This window comes from Ahaetulla prasina, chromosome 1 (assembly GCF_028640845.1).
Source record: "Ahaetulla prasina isolate Xishuangbanna chromosome 1, ASM2864084v1, whole genome shotgun sequence".
NCBI classification, from domain to species: Eukaryota; Metazoa; Chordata; class Lepidosauria; order Squamata; family Colubridae; genus Ahaetulla; species Ahaetulla prasina.
Window position 1 is genome coordinate 101,054,105 of NC_080539.1, and position 19,531 is coordinate 101,073,635.

Sequence of the window (19,531 nt, forward strand, 5' to 3'; positions counted from 1 at the left end):
CATTGAGCTGGCTATAAGGGAGGAGAGTGCCCCGTCCCCTTTCACAAGGCACACCTGGGGACTGAGATGTAAGGAGATGCCGGTGGGAAGGGCATTTGTCGGAACAAGCGTTGAATCTGTGGAGCCTCGTGTGCACCTGCCAAAGCCTGGAGATTGCTGTACTCTGTCTTGTGGGGCTTGCCAGTTTGCCTGCTTCGCTGAACTTCTTGCTCTGGTTACTGTTTATTGGACTGCTGGCCCTGGTTAATGTTTGGGCTAACCTGGCTTACTGGACTACTTGCAGTCAGAGGCTTCTGAAGGTGTGTGTGAGAGCTTTGCTCCAGGACTTGTAGTGAATGTGGGAACGTTTGGGGGCACAGTTGGAGCAATAAATGGGAATTAGATCTGCTCTCTGGTTGTGTTGCTTTTGCACCACGCCCCGGGTCATCACAGATTGCTATATTTAATTTCATTCACATTATAAACTACAAATATTAGAAATCTTTAAAGAAAATAAAAGTTATAAATCCAAAAATGCTCAGATAACTTCATTCTATGCCACAAAATAGGTAACACTGAAATTTTAGCTGTATGACAATTTTCCTTTCCACTCTGCCCTAATAAGGCATGTAGAAAGATTCAATAATATTTAATTCATAACCTAGTTCATGCCAATGAATAGCAATAGAACTATATAACCTCTTGTAGAACAGCATGAGACATTTAATATAAATAAAGATTTAATTAAATAGAGAGTTGATAGCTAATTTAACTGTGCTGAAGACCTGAAGAATTACAGTAATGCTTAGTCAAGCAGTCTAATGGAATTCAAAGAGTTGTTTTCAAAGATGTTACAGATCACAACATCTACAGTTACAACAGGTGGACAGTGTGCTGCTGAATAGTGTCACTGTTGGGATTTAGAGAAACCCTAGTTTATCCTTACAAAACACCACCATGAACATGAAAGAAGGGAAATGACTTAGCACAACTTTTAAAAATGTAGAAATCAGAAAGCTGTATAACATCGATGGTGCTGGCAGCATATAAAAGTTCAATTTAAATCATATTCTATTCGATTCTACCTAAGATGGCGCCGACGAAGGCTGCCTCGGTGAAATGCTCTCTAATTGTTTCTTTATTTCTAATTGTTCTCTGTGACTCACTATGGATTTCCTACTCACGAGACCATCTGCTAAAAATTAAGGAACATTTCTTTAAGGAGCAGCTTTCTTTAATCTCACCCCCGCCTGTCTTTACAAACACGGAGGAGATTCTAACACAGGAGGAGGCAATTCCCACGGAGCCATGGATTACTAAAAAAACCAAACGACGGAAACGAAGGAAACGAGGTAAAAGATCTGGGATCTTAATCAAGCTAAGAACTCGCACTAAAACTCCTCTGCCTTCAATTTTCCTAACAAATATACGCTCACTTGCAAATAAGATGGATGAAATACTCCTCTTAAACAAATACTATTCTGATTTTCGCAATTCAGCAGTCCTATGCTTCTCTGAAACCTGGTTAAATGAATCAATTGAAAATAGCAGCCTGAACGTTCCAGGATTTCAAATTGACCGATCAGACAGGATTCCAGAAACATCTGGTAAAAAGAAAGGAGGAGGCTTATGCCTATATATTAATTCAACCTGGTGTCAAGATTTTAACATAATTTACAAATTCTGTGACAACAATTTAGAGACTCTAATTATCAACTGCAAACCTTACTATTCGCCTCGTGAATTTTCCTCATTTCTTCTAATTGCTGTTTATGTCCCACCACAAGCCTGTGTAAACGAGGCATTACGAACTCTAGGTGAAGCCAAACACCCTGATTCACTGGCCATTGTTTTGGGAGATCTAAACAAGGCAAACTTAAGGAAAGAACTACCAAAATACTTTCAGCATGTCAATTGTCCCACCAGAGGCAAGAATACTCTAGACCACTGCTACACAACACTAAAAGATGCCTATCGGTCTTTACCACGTGCAGCTGTAGGACACTCTGATCATTGCATGATTCACCTTGTACCTGCTTACAGGCAAAGACTTAAAGCCATAAAACCAATAATTAAATCAGTGAAAACCTGGACGGAGGAATCAGAATTAAAGCTACAGGCATGTTTTGACTGCACTGATTGGAATATTTTAAAGATACCTCTGCAGACCTGGATGAACTCACAGATACTGTAACATCATATGTCAGCTTCTGTGAAGACCTATGTACCTACAAGGAACTTGCGAATACACAGTAATAACAAACCTTGGTTTACACCTAAACTTAAGCAGCTACGACATTCCAAGAGGAAGCCTACAGAAAAGGTGATAAAATGCTGTACAATCAGGCCAGAAATGCACTAACAAGGAGATAAGAGCAGCAAAAGAAGCTACTCTGAAAAGCTAAAGAATCAATTTTCAGCAAATGAACCAGCAAACATGTGGAAAACTCTTAAAAATATCACCGGCTATGGCAAACCTCCTTCCCAGGCTGAAGGTAATCAACAACTGGCAGATGACCTGAATGAGTTTTACTGCAGGTTTGAAAGGAAACTACAGCCACCTATCTCCACAACCCCCATCTCAGACACACCAACAACAGCCAAGCCTCCTACAACTGACCCCATTTCATTGGGTTCACAACCCCTAGTGATCACAGAAAAGGAAGTGCAGGACCTATTTCACAGACAAAAGCCAGGAAAAGCTCCAGGCCCAGACAAGATAACTCCTTCTTGCTTAAAAGTCTGTGCTGACCAATTGGCCCCCCTCTTCCCCCATATTTTCAATAAATCACTAGAGATGTGCTATGTTCCTTCTTGCTTCAAACGCTCTACCATCATCCCAGTGCCGAAGAAGCCCACCATCAAGGAACTGAATGACTACAGACCAGTTGCTCTAACATCTGTAGTCATGAAAACCTTTGAAAGGCTAGTGCTTTCCTACCTGAAAACCATCACGAATCCGCTCTTAGACCCCTTGCAATTTGCATACCGAGCAAATAGATCAACAGATGATGCTGTTAATATGGCTCTGCACTACATCCTACAACATCTTGAGTCTCCAAAGACCTATGCAAGGGTCCTTTTGTAGACTTTAGTTCAGCATTCAATACCATCATTCCAGACATTCTTCTAACTAAGCTAAACCAGCTACAGGTACCGGAACAGACTTGTAAGTGGATCACAAGCTTCCTAACAAACAGGAAGCAGCAGGTGAAGCTAAGCAAGATCACATCAAATACCTGTACAATTAGCACAGGGGCCCCCCAAGGCTGTGTGCTCTCCCCACTTCTCTTCTCTCTGTATACCAATGACTGCATCTCCAATGATCCATTTGTTAAGCTACTGAAGTTCACAGATGACACAACAGTGATTGGTCTCATTCGAGACAATGACGAATCCGCATATAGACGAGAGGTCGAACGACTAGCCTTGTGGTGCAACCAAAACAATCTGGAACTGAACACACTCAAAACCGTAGAAATGGTGGTAGACTTTAGGAAAAACCCTTCCATACTTCCACCTCTCACAATACTTGACAACACAGTATCAACAGTAGAAACCTTCAAATTTCTGGGTTCTATCATATCGCAAGATCTCAAATGGACAGCTAACATCAAAACATCATTAAAAGGACAACAAAGAATGTTCTTTCTGCCAACTCAGTAAGCTCAAACTGCCCAAGGAGCTGCTGATCCAATTCTACAGAGGAATTATTGAGTCTGTCATTTGCACCTCTATAACTGTCTGGTTCGGTTCTGCAACCCAACAAGAAAAACACAGACTTCAGAGGATAATTAGAACTGCAGAAAAATAATTGCTACCAACTTGCCTTCCATTGAGGACCTGTATACTGCACGAATCAAGAAGAGGGCCGTGAAAATATTTGCAGATCCCTCGCATCCTGGACATAAACTGTTTCAACTCCTACCCTCAAAAGCAGCTATAGAGCACTGCACACCAGAACAACTAGACACAAGAACAGTTTTTCCCGAAGGCCATCACTCTGCTAAACAAATAATTCCCTCAACACTGTCAGACTATTTACTGAATCTGCACTACTATTAATCGTTTCATAGTTCCCATCACCAATCTCTTTCCACTTATGACTGTATGACTATAACTTGTTGCTGGCAATCCTTATGATTTATATTGATATATTGATCATCAATTGTGTTGTAAATGTTGTACCTTGATGAACGTATCTTTTCTTTTATGTACACTGAGAGCATATGCACCAAGACAAATTCCTTGTGTGTCCAATCACACTTGGCCAATAAAATTCTATTCTATTCTATTCTATTCTATTCTATTCTATTGCTCTTAATTAATAGATCAGGAATGTCTTATATATCCATTCTTCTCTACTCCATCACTGTACTTCAATTTTACAATTCAAACAATTGTAAAAAAAAATATGGACATCAAAATCAACAATGTCATTGAATGGACTGTGTAGACAGCAAAATCCACAGGAGGGCAGAATGTTGTAGGAAGCACAGAAATGTAACAGCTAGACTCAAGTCTGCAAAAATATGTTTAAATCCATGTTATCAATGCCTTGATAAACTCCGGAACCAAAAATTTTACTAATTTGCCTGTCTTCTGAGAATATTATGAAAACCTTTTATAATTAATACAGCTCAGATTTTATAATTAAGGTAATTCCATATAAAAACACTGCTAGAATACAATTCCAGATATAATACATTCAGCTATCCTTTCAATGCAATGGAAATGTATATGAGTATGTTATGATTTCAAACATTTAGTCAATATCACCACAGTGAGATCGATAAATATTTAAATCTAACAAAAATGAATAAATAATACATATTCATTAGACCAATTTATTTTTCTGGAATGGGAAGTTTTCAAATACTGTAGGAAATTGCTTTCATCGGCAAATCACAAACCCATGCCATTTTCATCCATATGAAGAGCAAAAGATGGAAATGTTTGTTTTCAAAATAAATACTACCTAATTAAGAACAGGAAGTAGGCAATGACTAGCACGTATGTCGTTTACCTTTTTAATTAAGAACAGATATAGTGCAACTTTATTCATGTTTTTATTATTACCAGTAACATAACAAGAAACTTACAGCTTCAAGCTGATCCATTAGTTTGCATAAGAATTTACGACATTCTGGGTTTTTACTATCAATCTTCATACCTGTCTGCATAGCATACAAACGACCTGTAAAAGAAAAAAAGACTCAATGAAGACTTCAGAGGAATTTCTTATTGCTCTTAGGTTAGATACTCTCCAAACCAGGGAGCAAAGCTGGCTGAGGAATTCTGGAAGTTGAAGTCCACACGCCTTAAAGCTGCCAAGGTTGGAGACCCCTGCCCCAAACTATTGCCAATGATGTCAGACCCTGTGAGATAGGCAAACTCTAAGAACCACTTGGATTTCTGAAAGAATCTTTGTTGCTACTATGGTAAACCATAAAACCTGTAGAAAGCACCATAGTAATTTTCCAGGTGAGCTTATGCCCAGCATAATCAAAGTGGAGTTACTCTAAGTGTCTCTTTTGTAATATTATTTCCTTTTATTATTATACTATATTATTACTCTATTCCTACCCCATGTTGCCAAGGCTTGCTAGATATTTCATCACAACTGGTGAAAAACACGGCTTTACAAATTCAGCAATGCTTGAATAGTAACATGTCCACAATTTATTAATATCAAAGCCTTGTTTGGATTTAAATTCTAACATAAAACCTATAGAAATAGAAACATTTGAAAGCAGTGTTTTATAACTCTTGGGTTACAATTATTGATATAGAGCAACAATGAAGATGGGGTATAATTTCTCAGGGCACACCTAGATGGGTAATCCCACCAGGAATTTGTTTCCACAATTGATTCCTGAACTGTATTACAAACAGTTTTGGAAGGACAACATCATTTTAAAAACTTTTCATGTTATAGGAACGTATATACAGCATACGGAGACCCCCTTGGTTTTTATGGCAGAGAGACTTACACTTTTCCTACATTTATCCGTTTTCTTGGCTATGTTAGCATGTTATATTAAAGGTTACGTCAAGATAAACTTAATTATGCTTTGTTTGTGACAAGAACATGTCCATAAAATGGCTGTGCCAAAATCCAAACAATATGTATTTTAATTACACACTAAGGGAATTGTATTTATGTTTATCCTGTCCTTTTAATAGATAACTCAAGGCAGCAAACATACCTAATATCTTGCCTCCTATTTTTCTCACGACAACAACCCTGTTAAGATGTGTTGGGCTGAGAAAAAAATGATGGCTGCAAGTCTCTCAGCTGCTTGCCATGCCTGTGTGAGTCTATGAACTCACAGTGTCTGAGTTTCTAGGCCAGCAATTTACCTGACTAAACAAGATTAAGCAATTGAACTTGAAATTCACAAGCACTGATGTGTTAAAAGAAATAGTGAAGTGGCGAATAGTGTCATAGCATGTGTTATCCCTGACTCATGTTTTTAGGTTTTCAAATACAATACAGCTTTCACTATAGCTTCATTTGAGGAACATCTCAAAACAGATAGTATAAAAGCTGTGATTGATATACAAGTCAAGTCTAAGATAATAATTTTGTTTTTTAAGGATGTAACAAACTATCATTTTTAGTAATATGAACTATTGATAGCACTTAATGTGAAAACCTGTTTCAATGTGAATATTGCTGTCTCAGAAGGAATCTTGGAAAGTCTTCAATAATTTAAATAAATAGTACCTTTCAACAATTGAATGAAGTGCAGACATTTCAATTTTCTTGAGAGTAAATTGAAATTGAAGACATATTGGAATGACACTGGTAAATGAAAGTCTAAACTGGACTTAATTCCAAAACCAGAATACAATCTACAGTTTTTCTTGGAATAATTATAGATTTGCCACTATGTGTGCAAAAGCTGGGAGATTTAGCTTACAATTAAACTTTAACTAAACAATTTTTATTCTGTAGCAGGAAACGAATACAATTCTCAAACAAATCCATAAAAATAACAAGATAAAAATTATGAACATATGCAAAAATCATATGAAATACTTCTGTTGGATTGCCAATTCACCTAAAACTAGTCCTGTATATTTCTTCTCCCAAATAGTTGTGTGCAGCTCACTTGTATTTGACTGTGTAAATTTGTAATACATATTGGCCTTGGGTTAAATTCTAAAAAAAAATAAATCAGTATCATGAGAATTAAACTGTCTTTAAAATGAGACAACTAATTTGTAAAATTGGTGGGTTTTATGTGAGAGAAATGAAGGAGAAATGAAAGAGGAGACAGGTTTTTGTGCTGGGATCAAGAAGCATATATTTATGAATTTTACTATACTACATATAAATGAGAAGCTCCTACATTCAAAATACTCTAATTTCAAAGTCTTCCTATTTAGTTTATAAAGAAATGTGCCCATTTTATTTTTAAATCACACCAGCATAAGTATTTCATGTAAAATCTTGGGGGTGCTGAACCCATAACAAGGATTTGGCAAGTGAACACAACTCCAAACTTTCATCTTTGATTATATTTTATTGGATGCTCAATCAAGGGTTTTTCACTTATTTTCATTTATTTCATTTATTCTTTCACCAGCTGTCTCTTAAGTGCCAATAAAACAAACAGAAATGTGTGAGTGATTATAACCAGAAAGTAGAAAATAAAATTCCCCACACGCCTACATTTGTTTATTTCCTAGTGAGTAGTAAGAATCTGTTTTAATTCTCCAGAGTTAGAACATTAAATTGCCTCAGCAGTCATTTTGGAAGACATGCATTACTTCAATAAAGTGTTTTCTAAACCAGAAGATATTAAAGTGACAATTTAGAATAGAATAGAATAGAATAGAATAGAATAGAATAGAATAGAATAGAATAGAATAGAATTTTTTATTGGCCAAGTGTGATTGGACACACAAGGAATTTGTCTTGGTGCATATGCTCTCAGTGTACATAAAAGAAAAGATACGTTCATCAAGGTACAACATTTACAACACAATTGATGGTCAATATATCAATATAAATCATAAGGATTGCCAGCAACAAGTTATAGTCATACAGTCATAAGTGGAAAGAGATTGGCAATGGGAACTATGAAACGATTAATAGTAGTGCAGATTCAGTAAATAGTCTGACAGTGTTGAGGGAATTATTTGTTTAGCAGAGTGATGGCCTTCGGGAAAAAACTGTTCTTGTGTCTAGTTGTTCTGGTGTGCAGTGCTCTATAGCGTCGTTTTGAGGGTAGGAGTTGAAACAGTTTATGTCCAGGATGCGAGGGATCTGCAAATATTTTCACGGCCCTCTTCTTGATTCGTGCAGTATACAGGTCCTCAATGGAAGGCAAGTTGGCAGCAATTATTTTTTCTGCAGTTCTAATTATCCTCTGAAGTCTGTGTTTTTCTTGTTGGGTTGCAGAACCGAACCAGACAGTTTTAGAGGTGCAAATGACAGACTCAATAATTCCTCTGTAGAATTGGATCAGCAGCTCCTTGGGCAGTTTGAGCTTACTGAGTTGGCGCAGAAAGAACATTCTTTGTTGTCCTTTTTTAATGATGTTTTTGATGTTAGCTGTCCATTTGAGATCTTGCGATATGATAGGACCCAGAAATTTGAAGGTTTCTACTGTTGATACTGTGTTGTCAAGTATTGTGAGAGGTGGAAGTATGGAAGGGTTTTTCCTAAAGTCTACCACCATTTCTACGGTTTTGAGTGTGTTCAGTTCCAGATTGTTTTGGTTGCACCACAAGGCTAGTCGTTTGACCTCTTGTCTATATGCGGATTCGTCATTGTCTCGAATGAGACCAATCGCTGTTGTGTCATCTGCGAACTTCAGTAGCTTAACTGATGGATCATTGGAGATGCAGTCATTGGGATACAGAGAAGAGAAGTGGGAGAGCACACAGCCTTGGGGCCCCTTGTACAGGTATTTGATGTGATCTTGCTTAGCTTCACCTGCTGCTTCCTGTTTGTTAGGAAGCTTGTGATCCACTTACAAGCCTGTTCCGGTACCTGTAGCTGGTTTAGCTTAGTTAGAAGAATGTCTGGAATGATGGTATTGAATGCTGAACTAAAGTCTACAAAAAGGACCCTTGCATAGGTCTTTGGAGACTCAAGATGTTGTAGGATGTAGTGCAGAGCCATATTAACAGCATCATCTGTTGATCTATTTGCTCGGTATGCAAATTGCAAGGGGTCTAACAGCGGATCCGTGATGGTTTTCAGGTAGGAAAGCACTAGCCTTTCAAAGGTTTTCATGACTACAGATGTTAAAGCAACTGGTCTGTAGTCATTCAGTTCCTTGATGGTGGGCTTCTTTGGCACTGGGATGATGGTAGAGCATTTGAAGCAAGAAGGAACATAACACATCTCTAGTGATTTATTGAAAATATGGGTGAAGATGGGGGCCAATTGGTCAGCACAGACTTTTAAGCAAGAAGGAGTTATCTTGTCTGGGCCTGGAGCTTTTCCTGGCTTTTGTCTGTGAAATAGGTCCTGCACTTCCTTTTCTGTGATCACTAGGGGTTGTGACCCAATGAAATGGGGTCAGTTGTAGGAGGCTTGGCTGTTGTTGGTGTGTCTGAGATGGGGGTTGTGGAGATAGGTGGCTGTAGTTTCCTTTCAAACCTGCAGTAAAACTCATTCAGGTCATCTGCCAGTTGTTGATTACCTTCAGCCTGGGAAGGAGGTTTGCCATAGCCGGTGATATTTTTAAGAGTTTTCCACGTTTGCTGGTTCATTTGCTGAAAACTGATTCTTTAGCTTTTCAGAGTAGCTTCTTTTTGCTGCTCTTATCTCCCTTGTTAGTGCATTTCTGGCCTGATTGTACAGCATTTTATCACCTTTTCTGTAGGCTTCCTCTTTGGAATGTCGTAGCTGCTTAAGTTTAGGTGTAAACCAAGGTTTGTTGTTACTGTGTATTCGCAAGTTCCTTGTAGGTACACATAGGTCTTCACAGAAACTGACATATGATGTTACAGTATCTGTGAGTTCATCCAGGTCTGCAGAGGTATCTTTAAAAATATTCCAATCAGTGCAGTCAAAACATGCCTGTAGCTTTAATTCTGATTCCTCCGTCCAGGTTTTCACTGATTTAATTATTGGTTTTATGGCTTTAAGTCTTTGCCTGTAAGCAGGTACAAGGTGAATCATGCAATGATAAGAGTGTCCTACAGCGGGGGCGTGGCCATGACCGTGGTGGGGTAAGGACCTTTCCTTCACTTCACAGGGCTTATTAATGAAGATTTATGAGAATTTATGCCGTTTGGAATGCACTGTTATGGATGAAAGTTAATAAATCATGAACTGAAAGTGTTAACAGCCCAGCAGATTGAATTTAAAACTGGTAGGTCATCTGAAACGGCTTGAATTAAGGAGTTTCTACAGCGTGGGTTGACCGAGCCGGCAGACAAGATAAGTTGGAATAAATTGCTGTGTTTTGTTTTTCCAAAATTAACTATCTTGTTCTGTGTTAAAAATTTTTTTTCTATTGCTGAGGCTAAGGAGTGAATATTAAGGACTGAATTTGATAATGAGAAGAAATTTTTTTTTTTTGAGCCTTCCGGAAGTTCAGCCAAGAAGAATTTAATTGAAGAGAAGAGAAACTGACTTTTTATTGGATTGTTTGGCAGTAAGAGGATTTTACTGAGCTAATTTTTTCTTTATTTTTTTTTTCTCTTGAGAGCAAATTAATAGCTTGTTTATATTGCAGAAAAAAAAAGAAAAGGATTTTGCTTCGTTTAAGTTGGTTTGTCTTCCTTTCTGCTTTGCTGATGTGGAGGAAAAATGGCGCTGATTAATGTTTGCTGTGAAGTTTTGTGTTTCTTTGTGGAGTATCCTTGAACTTGAGAGATAACAGTGCAAATAAGCCGCTTCGCTTCAATTAAAAGACAGTCGTCCTTTGATCTTCACTAAGACCCTCTGTAAAATTGGTTTGGAATCCTAGTTTGGGAAATTTTTGGTTTTTTCAAAATGACTCAACAACTTTCAGAAACGCAGCAACTTGCTGCAGCTTTAAATAAAATTGGGAAAAATAGCAGGACTATCAGGCGTATAGATAATTTGACATTGAAACTGACATCTGAAATGCAGAATTTAAAGCAAGAGATGAATGAAAACTTTGCAAAACAAAAGAGGAAATGATAATGATTAAAGATGAAATGGAGCAGATGCATGTGCATGAGGTAAAAGTAGATCGGCAAATTGGTAAAATATTTTATAAAAATGAGCAGCAAGATAAGAGAATTTGTCTTTTGGAAGAAGAGATGAGGAAATATAATTTTGTTATCAGAGGAATCTCGGAAGAAAAGGAGGATAAATTGAAACAGCGGGTTCTGAAATGGATTAATGATTTGGATACGCAACTTACGTTCACAATAGCAGACCTGGCAAGTGTTTTAGAATTGGATATAGAAGGCAAAATGGTTCTAACAGGAATGTGCTTGTCAGGTTCGCAAATCTTGGTGATAAGTTGGAAGTTATGGCCAAGGTGAGAGAGTTGGGAGATGCTTTGAAGTTTGAAGGGAAGACTATTCAAGTCTTCCCGGATATATCAAGAGAAGAAAGGGCATGGAGATTTTTTTTAAAACCAATCACAAAAGTTTTGAGGGATAATGGAATTAAATACAATTGGAGGCCACCACAACAATTGAAATTTTTTTATAAAGGAAGGATGCATACAATCACCCCAGATATAGATGCATTATTATATTTACGGGAGCTTGGACTGATTGAGATGGAGGATTTAATGGAGATAAAAGATCAAATGCTTCAGATGGGTGGAACATCATGAAACATCAATCCGAGAAGAAGAAAAAGGGGCTATTGGAGGGCAAGACTCCAGAGGGTTAAAGAGGAAAGAAATATCACCTGTGTTGGTTGAACAGAAGAAGAGTCGTGAGGATACAGTAAGAGAAGAAGCAGATAAGAGTCTTGGAAAATATGAAGCTGAATGCGGGTCATCGCTATCTTTTTTTTGGTGATGAATTTAAATAGACAGCCCGAAAAAGTGGCCCGGGCATTGGCACGTCCCTCTCCCCATTCTCTTTATAGGCGAAACCGATGAGGATGTGGGGAAGAAGATTGTTTGTACTTTATTGTTTGTTTGTTTTTGTTTTTCTGTTTTCTTATTGTTGTTTATATGTTAAATATGGTAGTTTAATGTCGGTGGTGGGCACAGAAAGGAAGATGCGGGGATAGGATTAAAAATTTATATTTTAAATGGGAGTTATAAAAATAATGTCATGGAATGTGAAGGGTACAGGAATCAGATTAAAAGAAGAAGATTGGAGCTTAAGATTAAAAGGATTTACCAGACATTTTATTTTACAAGAAACCCATCAGAAATCTGAAGATTCAAATAGAATGTATATAAAAGGTATGCAAATATATGAAAAGCATTTGGAACTTCAAAAGCTAGAGGAGTTGCAACACTGATATCAGATAGGGTGTACTTTGAAAACATAAGGTAATTTTGGATGAAGATGGAAGATATGTAATAATTGTTGGAAATCTTAATGAGGAAAAAGTGACACTTGTTAATTTATATTTACGAATGAAAACAAAGAGAATTTCTTGAAAAATAACAAAATTTTGGAGAATGAAAGTGTAGGGAAAGTAATTGTGGCTGGGGATTTTAATTTAATCAGAGATAAAATAGATAGTACTAATCCCACCGCTGTGGAGGAGCAAATAAAATGGGGATTTTAAATATGTGGATGCTTGAAGCGGCGTGGTTGATGTGTGGAGAGAGGTTAAAGGAATTGAGAGAGTATACACTTTTTCTCTAAGATATATAATACATATTCTAGAATTGATTATATTTTTCTTTCTAAAGATTTGTTGAATAATGTGGATAAGGTAGATGTGGGAATTTTAAAGATTCTGATCATGCAGAAGTTATGGTGGACTTAGATTTTAATTTTGAGAAAAAGAAGCTATTGGAGATATGAGGAGAAATTGTATAAAATGAAAAGGATAAAAATGGATACTTAAAAACTGGAGGAAAGTTGGAGATTAAATGATACGGGAGGTTAAATTTGAAATTGTTTGGGATGCGATGAAAGCGGTGTTTAGAGGAGAGTATTAAATTATCAAGTAGGAAATATAAAAATTATAAAATTAAAATGGAAAGAGATAAAAATCAGATTAAAGAATTGGAAAATCAATTTTGCTTACTAAAGAAAAAAATTCTTCAGGAGCTTAATATGTTAAGAAATAAAATGATAGAAGAAGATACAGAGTTAGTAAAAGAAATTTGAGATTTTAAATAGGAATTTTTGAATTTAGTAATAGAAATTCTAAATTATTGGCAAAGATGGCGAAAGATAAAAGAGAAGAGAGAAATTGGAGTTTTGATAGATGATAGAGGTATAAGATGTTATAAAAATTAGAGAAATGTGAAGTGGTTAGAAATTTTTTCAGAATCTATATTCAAAGAAACCAATTAATCGGGAAAATTGCAAAGCTATTTAGAAAAGTATGTGGTGAAAATTGATCAAACATATAAGGAATTGATGGAAGAAGATATAACACAAGATGAGATTAATGGAATAATACAAAAATTAAAATTAGGGAAAGCTCCAGGTGAGGATGGATTACCTGTTGAGTTTTATAAAGAATTTAAAGAATTAATAATACCAAGATTGCAACAATCATTCCATGGAATATTACATGGTGGGAAGTACCTTCGTCATGGAATAGAACGGTGATATCCTAATTCCTAAACCAGATAAAGATTTAGAAAGGATTGAGTCCTATCATTTCTTTAATTAATCAGGATGCAAAGATATTTACTGCTATTATAAGTAATAGATTAAATAGATTTATAGATAGATATATAAGTTATAATCAAGTAGGTTTTGTGAAGGGTAGATACATGAGTGATATTGTTAGAAGAGTATTAAATATTATAGATGTAGCTGAATATAATGGTGATAAAATTGGTATAGTATCATTGGATATTTTTAAAGCTTTTGATTCTGTACAATGGGAAACAATTAAAGTAATTGTGGAGGCTTTAGGCTTTGGTAATAAGTTTATACATGGTATTTCAAAATTGTACCAAAAAAGGAGTGCAAGAGTGAAGGTGAATGGAATATTAACTGAAGAGATAAAATTAGAAGCTGATGCGAGACAAGGATGTCCCTGTCCCCAACATTATTTTTATTGGCTATGGAAATATTGACAAAATGATAGAAAAGATGAAGAATTAGAAGGATATAAGGGTATAAGATAAATTTGTATCGGATGATACTTTAATTATTTTGAAAAATGTAGATCTGAAAAAGATATATAAGCATTTGATAGAATTTGAGGAAATGACAGGATTGAAAGTAAATTGGTCAAAGTCAGAATTATTGATGGATAGTAATGGTAATGAGTCTGAGAATATGCAAGAGCAATTTGGGATAAGGATTAAAAACACATTGAAATATTTGGGTATAGTGCTTTCACTTAAGGTTAAAGAATTGAAAAAACTTAATTATGATGTGGTGATTAACGAAATTGAGAAGAAGATAGATAAATATAAAATTTTAAAGTTGTCTTGGTTTGGTAGAATTGCAATGTGTAAGATGATGTTGTTGCCCAAGTTCAACTTTTTATTCGAGATGCTACCACTAAATTTGACAGAGAAAGATATTGAAGGATATCAGAAAAAACTGGATAAATTTTGCAACGGTGGCAAAAGACCTAGATTAGTGAAGAAAATGTGGTATCAAAATCAAAAGGAAGGTGGATTAGGAATCCCCAAATTATTTAATTATTACTGTGCGTATGGTATCCGGATAGTGGTAAAAATACTTAAAGGTGAAGATAACTATTGGAGAGACTTAGAGTTAAGGGATATAGAGAAATTTGGATCAAGGTGGTTTTTAGATAAAGCAAATTTAAAATGTGTAAGTAGAAGTTATTGGTTAAAGGGATTAAGTAAAATGTGGAACAAATTTGTTAAAATTTTAATTCCGGATATAGTCTTTTTGGGGGAGACAACTGGAATTTGGCCGATTAAAAATAATATAAAACGTAATGAAGTGATTAAAGAGGAAAATATAGAAATTATTAGAGATTGGATAAAAGTTATGGGAAATGAAAGGAGGAATAAAGAAATTATTGAAAATTAGGGTTATGTTGGTTTGAAAAATACAGATAGAAAATGGACAAAAACTAAAGGAAAATTATTTGATAAATAGATGTGAAACTGAATTTGAATATTTAGTATCTCGGATTATGAAAGATGAAATTGGGCTAAAGGGACTCGTTAGTAGGGTTTATAAGATTATAAATTCTGATGAAAATTACAAGAGTGATGAGGACAAATTGGGAAAAAGATCTTAATATTGAAATACCAGAGTCAGATTGGAATGTGAATTGGAAGAGTAGAATTATGAGAACTTTATCTATAAGGATTAAAGAGCACAATTATAAAGTTGTTTGGAAATGGTATTTGACTCCAGTAAGATTGTCACAAATGGATAAAAAAATTAGTAAAAAATGTTGGAGATGTGAGATGGAATTGGGGACTTATGAACATATGTGGTATAATTGTGATAAGGTTAAAAAGTTTTGGCAACAATTGGAGAAAATGATATTTGAAATGATGGGGAAAGTAATAACATTGAGAGTGGAAACTATATTATTGTTGGTAATTAAGGAAATAGAATTAACAAAATATGAAAAAGAATTGATTAGAATTATGATTATAATAGGTAGAATTATAATAGCTAGATATTGGAAACTAGATGTGATTTTTAGAATAGAAGAGTGGAATTCTGAAATGTGGAAATTAGCTTTAAATGATAAAATGACATGTGATATTAAAATTAGAAGTGGTGTGTATAAAGAAGATATTTTCTGGAAGACTTGGAAACCATTTGTGGACTTTGCGCTTGGAACATTGGACGCTTCAGTACCTGTACCTCGAGAACGTGGATTTTGGCAATCATGAGGATATATCCGAAGACCCAAATCTTCCTTTTATGTATAGCACAAGGGTGTAATAATGTATTTTTTTTTGTTTGTTGTAAAAAAAGTAATAAATAAAAAAAAAGAAAAAAAAAAAGAGTGTCCTACAGCTGCACGTGGTAAAGACCGATAGGCATCTTTTAGTGTTGTGTAGCAGTGGTCTAGAGTATTCTTGCCTCTGGTGGGACAATTGACATGCTGAAAGTATTTTGGTAGTTCTTTCCTTAAGTTTGCCTTGTTTAGATCTCCCAAAACAATGGCCAGTGAATCAGGGTGTTTGGCTTCAGCCTCCATGATTTGGTCAGCTAGAGTTCGTAATGCCTTGTTTACACAGGCTTGTGGTGGGACATAAACAGCAATTAGAAGAAATGAGGAAAATTCACGAGGCGAATAGTAAGGTTTGCAGTTGATAATTAGAGTCTCTAAATTGTTGTCACAGAATTTGTAAATTATGTTAAAATCTTGACACCAGGTTGAATTAATATATAGGCATAAGCCTCCTCCTTTCTTTTTACCAGATGTTTCTGGAATCCTGTCTGATCGTTCAATTTGAAATCCTGGAATGTTCAGGCTGCTATTTTCAATTGATTCATTTAACCAGGTTTCAGAATTTCAGGTTTTAGAAATGGTGGTAGATTTTAGGAAAAACCCTTCCATACTTCCACCTCTCACAATACTTGACAACACAGTATCAACAGTAGAAACCTTCAAATTTCTGGGTTCTATCATATCGCAAGATCTCAAATGGACAGCTAACATCAAAAACATCATTAAAAAAGGACAACAAAGAATGTTCTTTCTGCCCCAACTCAGTAAGCTCAAACTGCCCAAGGAGCTGCTGATCCAGTTCTACAGAGGAATTATTGAGTCTGTCATTTGCACCTCTATAACTGTCTGGTTCGGTTCTGCAACCCAACAAGAAAAACACAGACTTCAGAGGATAATTAGAACTGCAGAAAAAATAATTGCTACCAACTTGCCTTCCATTGAGGACCTGTATACTGCACGAATCAAGAAGAGAGCCGTGAAAATATTTGCAGATCCCTCGCATCCTGGACATAAACTGTTTCAACTCCTACCCTCAAAACGACGCTATAGAGCACTGCACACCAGAACAACTAGGCCAGAACAGTTTTTCCCGAAGGCCATCACTCTGCTAAACAAATAATTCCCTCAACACTGTCAGACTATTTACTGAATCTGCACTACTATTAATCGTTTCATAGTTCCCATCACCAATCTCTTTCCACTTATGACTGTATGACTATAACTTGTTGCTGGCAATCCTTATGATTTATATTGATATATTGATCATCAATTGTGTTGTAAATGTTGTACCTTGATGAACGTATCTTTTCTTTTATGTACACTGAGAGCATATGCACCAAGACAAATTCCTTGTGTGTCCAATCACACTTGGCCAATAAAAAATTCTATTCTATTCTATTCTATTCTATTACCAAAGTCCAGAAACACATTTTATTTACAAATATTCAGAATCAATATTTTACTACCAGTTTTGTGGGTGTGGCTTGATGGGCATGGTGTGGCTTGATGGGCGTGGCAGTGGAAGAATACTGCAAAATCTCCATTCCTTCCCCACTCCTGGGGGAAGGCTATTGCAAAATCTCCATTCCCTCCCCACTCCCTGGGGGAAGGCTATTGCAAAATCTCCATTCCCTCCCCACTCCCTGGGGGAAGGCTATTGCAAAATCTCCATTCCCACTCCACTCATGGGGGAAGGATATTGCAAAATCTCCATTCCCACCCCACTCGGGGGCCAGCCAGAGGCGGTATTCACCGGTTCTCCGAACTGCTCAAAATTTCCACTCCCGGGTCTCCAGAACCTGCTGGATTTCACTCCTGTGTCATGCAGTGTATATTGGAGGTGGTGACCCTTTTGAGAACTATATGCAACGAAATTTCATTTTAACGTATGTCGATTAGTGTACTTTCAAAGTGACAATAAAGTTATTCTCTCTCTCTCTCTCTGTGTGTGTGTTTGTGTTTGTGTGTGTCTGTCTCTGGGATCACCTGACTCACTGAACCGAAGATCTCTCGCCCCCAGCTACGGCTTTCTCTCCCCCCCCTCAATGATATTATACCCGCGCAGTAAAGAGGGGGAAGGGTCGAACCTAGTTTTTTGGTCGTTAAGATACCCACAGAGAACCTAAGCAGGGGGGACGGACGGGCTTTGCCGACTGTTAACCCCTCTCCTCTAACTTACAATAATAAGATACCACAGGTTCACGCTTCTCGAGCTCCTGCGCGGTTCTCAGGAAGTGCTGAATGGGCTTGAATTGCGGAGGCAGCGGGGGGAGTCCCGAGGCAGCCATGGCGCTATGGATTCACTTCAAGGAAGGCAACTCAGTAAGCGGGGTAAAAAAAAGCCACCGCTACTACCCTATTACTATCGCTCCTCCTCCTATTCAAGCATTTCCGTTTCCGGGCGGTGAACCGAAGAACGGGCTCCGAACGGCTCCTTTGAAGCGCGCATGCGTAGTAGGGCGCGAGGAGCGGCATCTTGATGCGCGGGCGGCAAGCCATTTGAGCAAAGAGGCTGTGGCTTCTGTGGTTTTTCTAATAAACGTCCGGGTTCCTTTCTGGAAATGGGAACCCTCCGTTTGCAGGTGAAGAGTGGTGGAAAGAGGAGAAGCAGGGCTTTAAATCAAGCGATGTTTTAGGTGAAAAACGGTTTGAAAGAAGATAAAAAGGGATTCTTATTTTTTTTTTCCCCAGACGGGCATTGTTCACAACTTTTTCTGGCAGAAATAAATTCTTTTGCTTAGGGATGAGCTGACAAGAAGGCTCCCTTTTTCCCCTATATATGTTCTTTTTATTTATTTATTATTTATTTATTTATTTATTTATTTTTATTCAAAAAGTTTTACAAAATTTTTTTTCCCCTTTCCCCCCCTCCTCCCCCCTCCCTTCGCAACCGCCCTCCCCCCCCCGACTTCCCGGAACGAGCACAAGGTATAGTTAAAAATAAAACAAACATATGCTAAAAAATTTTCGTCCCAACTTAATTATACCCCTACAATCATCAATTCCTAACTTCCCCCAAAAGCAATCAAAAATAATACATCATAATCATTCAAAAACAGTCTGATAACTCTTAGTCTGATATCTACGTTGAATATAGTCAATCCATTTTTTCCATTCCTTTAAGTATCTTTCTTGCATATTGTCTTTCAAAAAGGCTGATATCTTCGCCATCTCAGCCAAATTGGCAACTTTCAATATCCATTCTTCTATTGTTGGTACTTCTTTTTTCTTCCAATATTGTCCTATTAGTAATCTTGCTGCAGTTATTAGATTTAAAATCAATTTAGTCTCAATTACTGTACAATCCGTAATAATTCCCAACAAGAAAAATTGCGGCAGGAACTTTATCTTCTTTTTCAAAACATTTTGTAAAATCCACCAAATTTTTATCCAAAAGGCCTTTATGTCCTTACAAGTCCACCAAATGTGAAAATATGTAGCGTCATCACAATTACATCTCCAACATTTTGCTTGCATTTCTGGATACATACACGATAATTTTTTAGGATCTAGATGCCATCTATAAAACATTTTATAAAAATTTTC

At 36.7% G+C, this 19,531-nt stretch overlaps 1 protein-coding gene across 1 annotated transcript in view; it reads right to left on the bottom strand.

The window, feature by feature from the left end:
- The window catches only part of VTA1 (vesicle trafficking 1), a 36,376-nt gene extending 18,007 nt beyond the window's left edge, over nucleotides 1–18,369 (bottom strand). The window contains exons 1-2 of the mRNA XM_058170625.1: nucleotides 18,165–18,369; nucleotides 5,082–5,176 (exon numbers count right to left, since the gene is read on the bottom strand). Of these exons, the coding sequence (XP_058026608.1) occupies nucleotides 5,082–5,176; nucleotides 18,165–18,273 (204 nt within the window). The 5' untranslated portion in view covers nucleotides 18,274–18,369. The remainder of the gene's footprint in view (nucleotides 1–5,081; nucleotides 5,177–18,164) is intronic.
- Nucleotides 18,370–19,531: the final 1,162 nt, after the last annotated feature.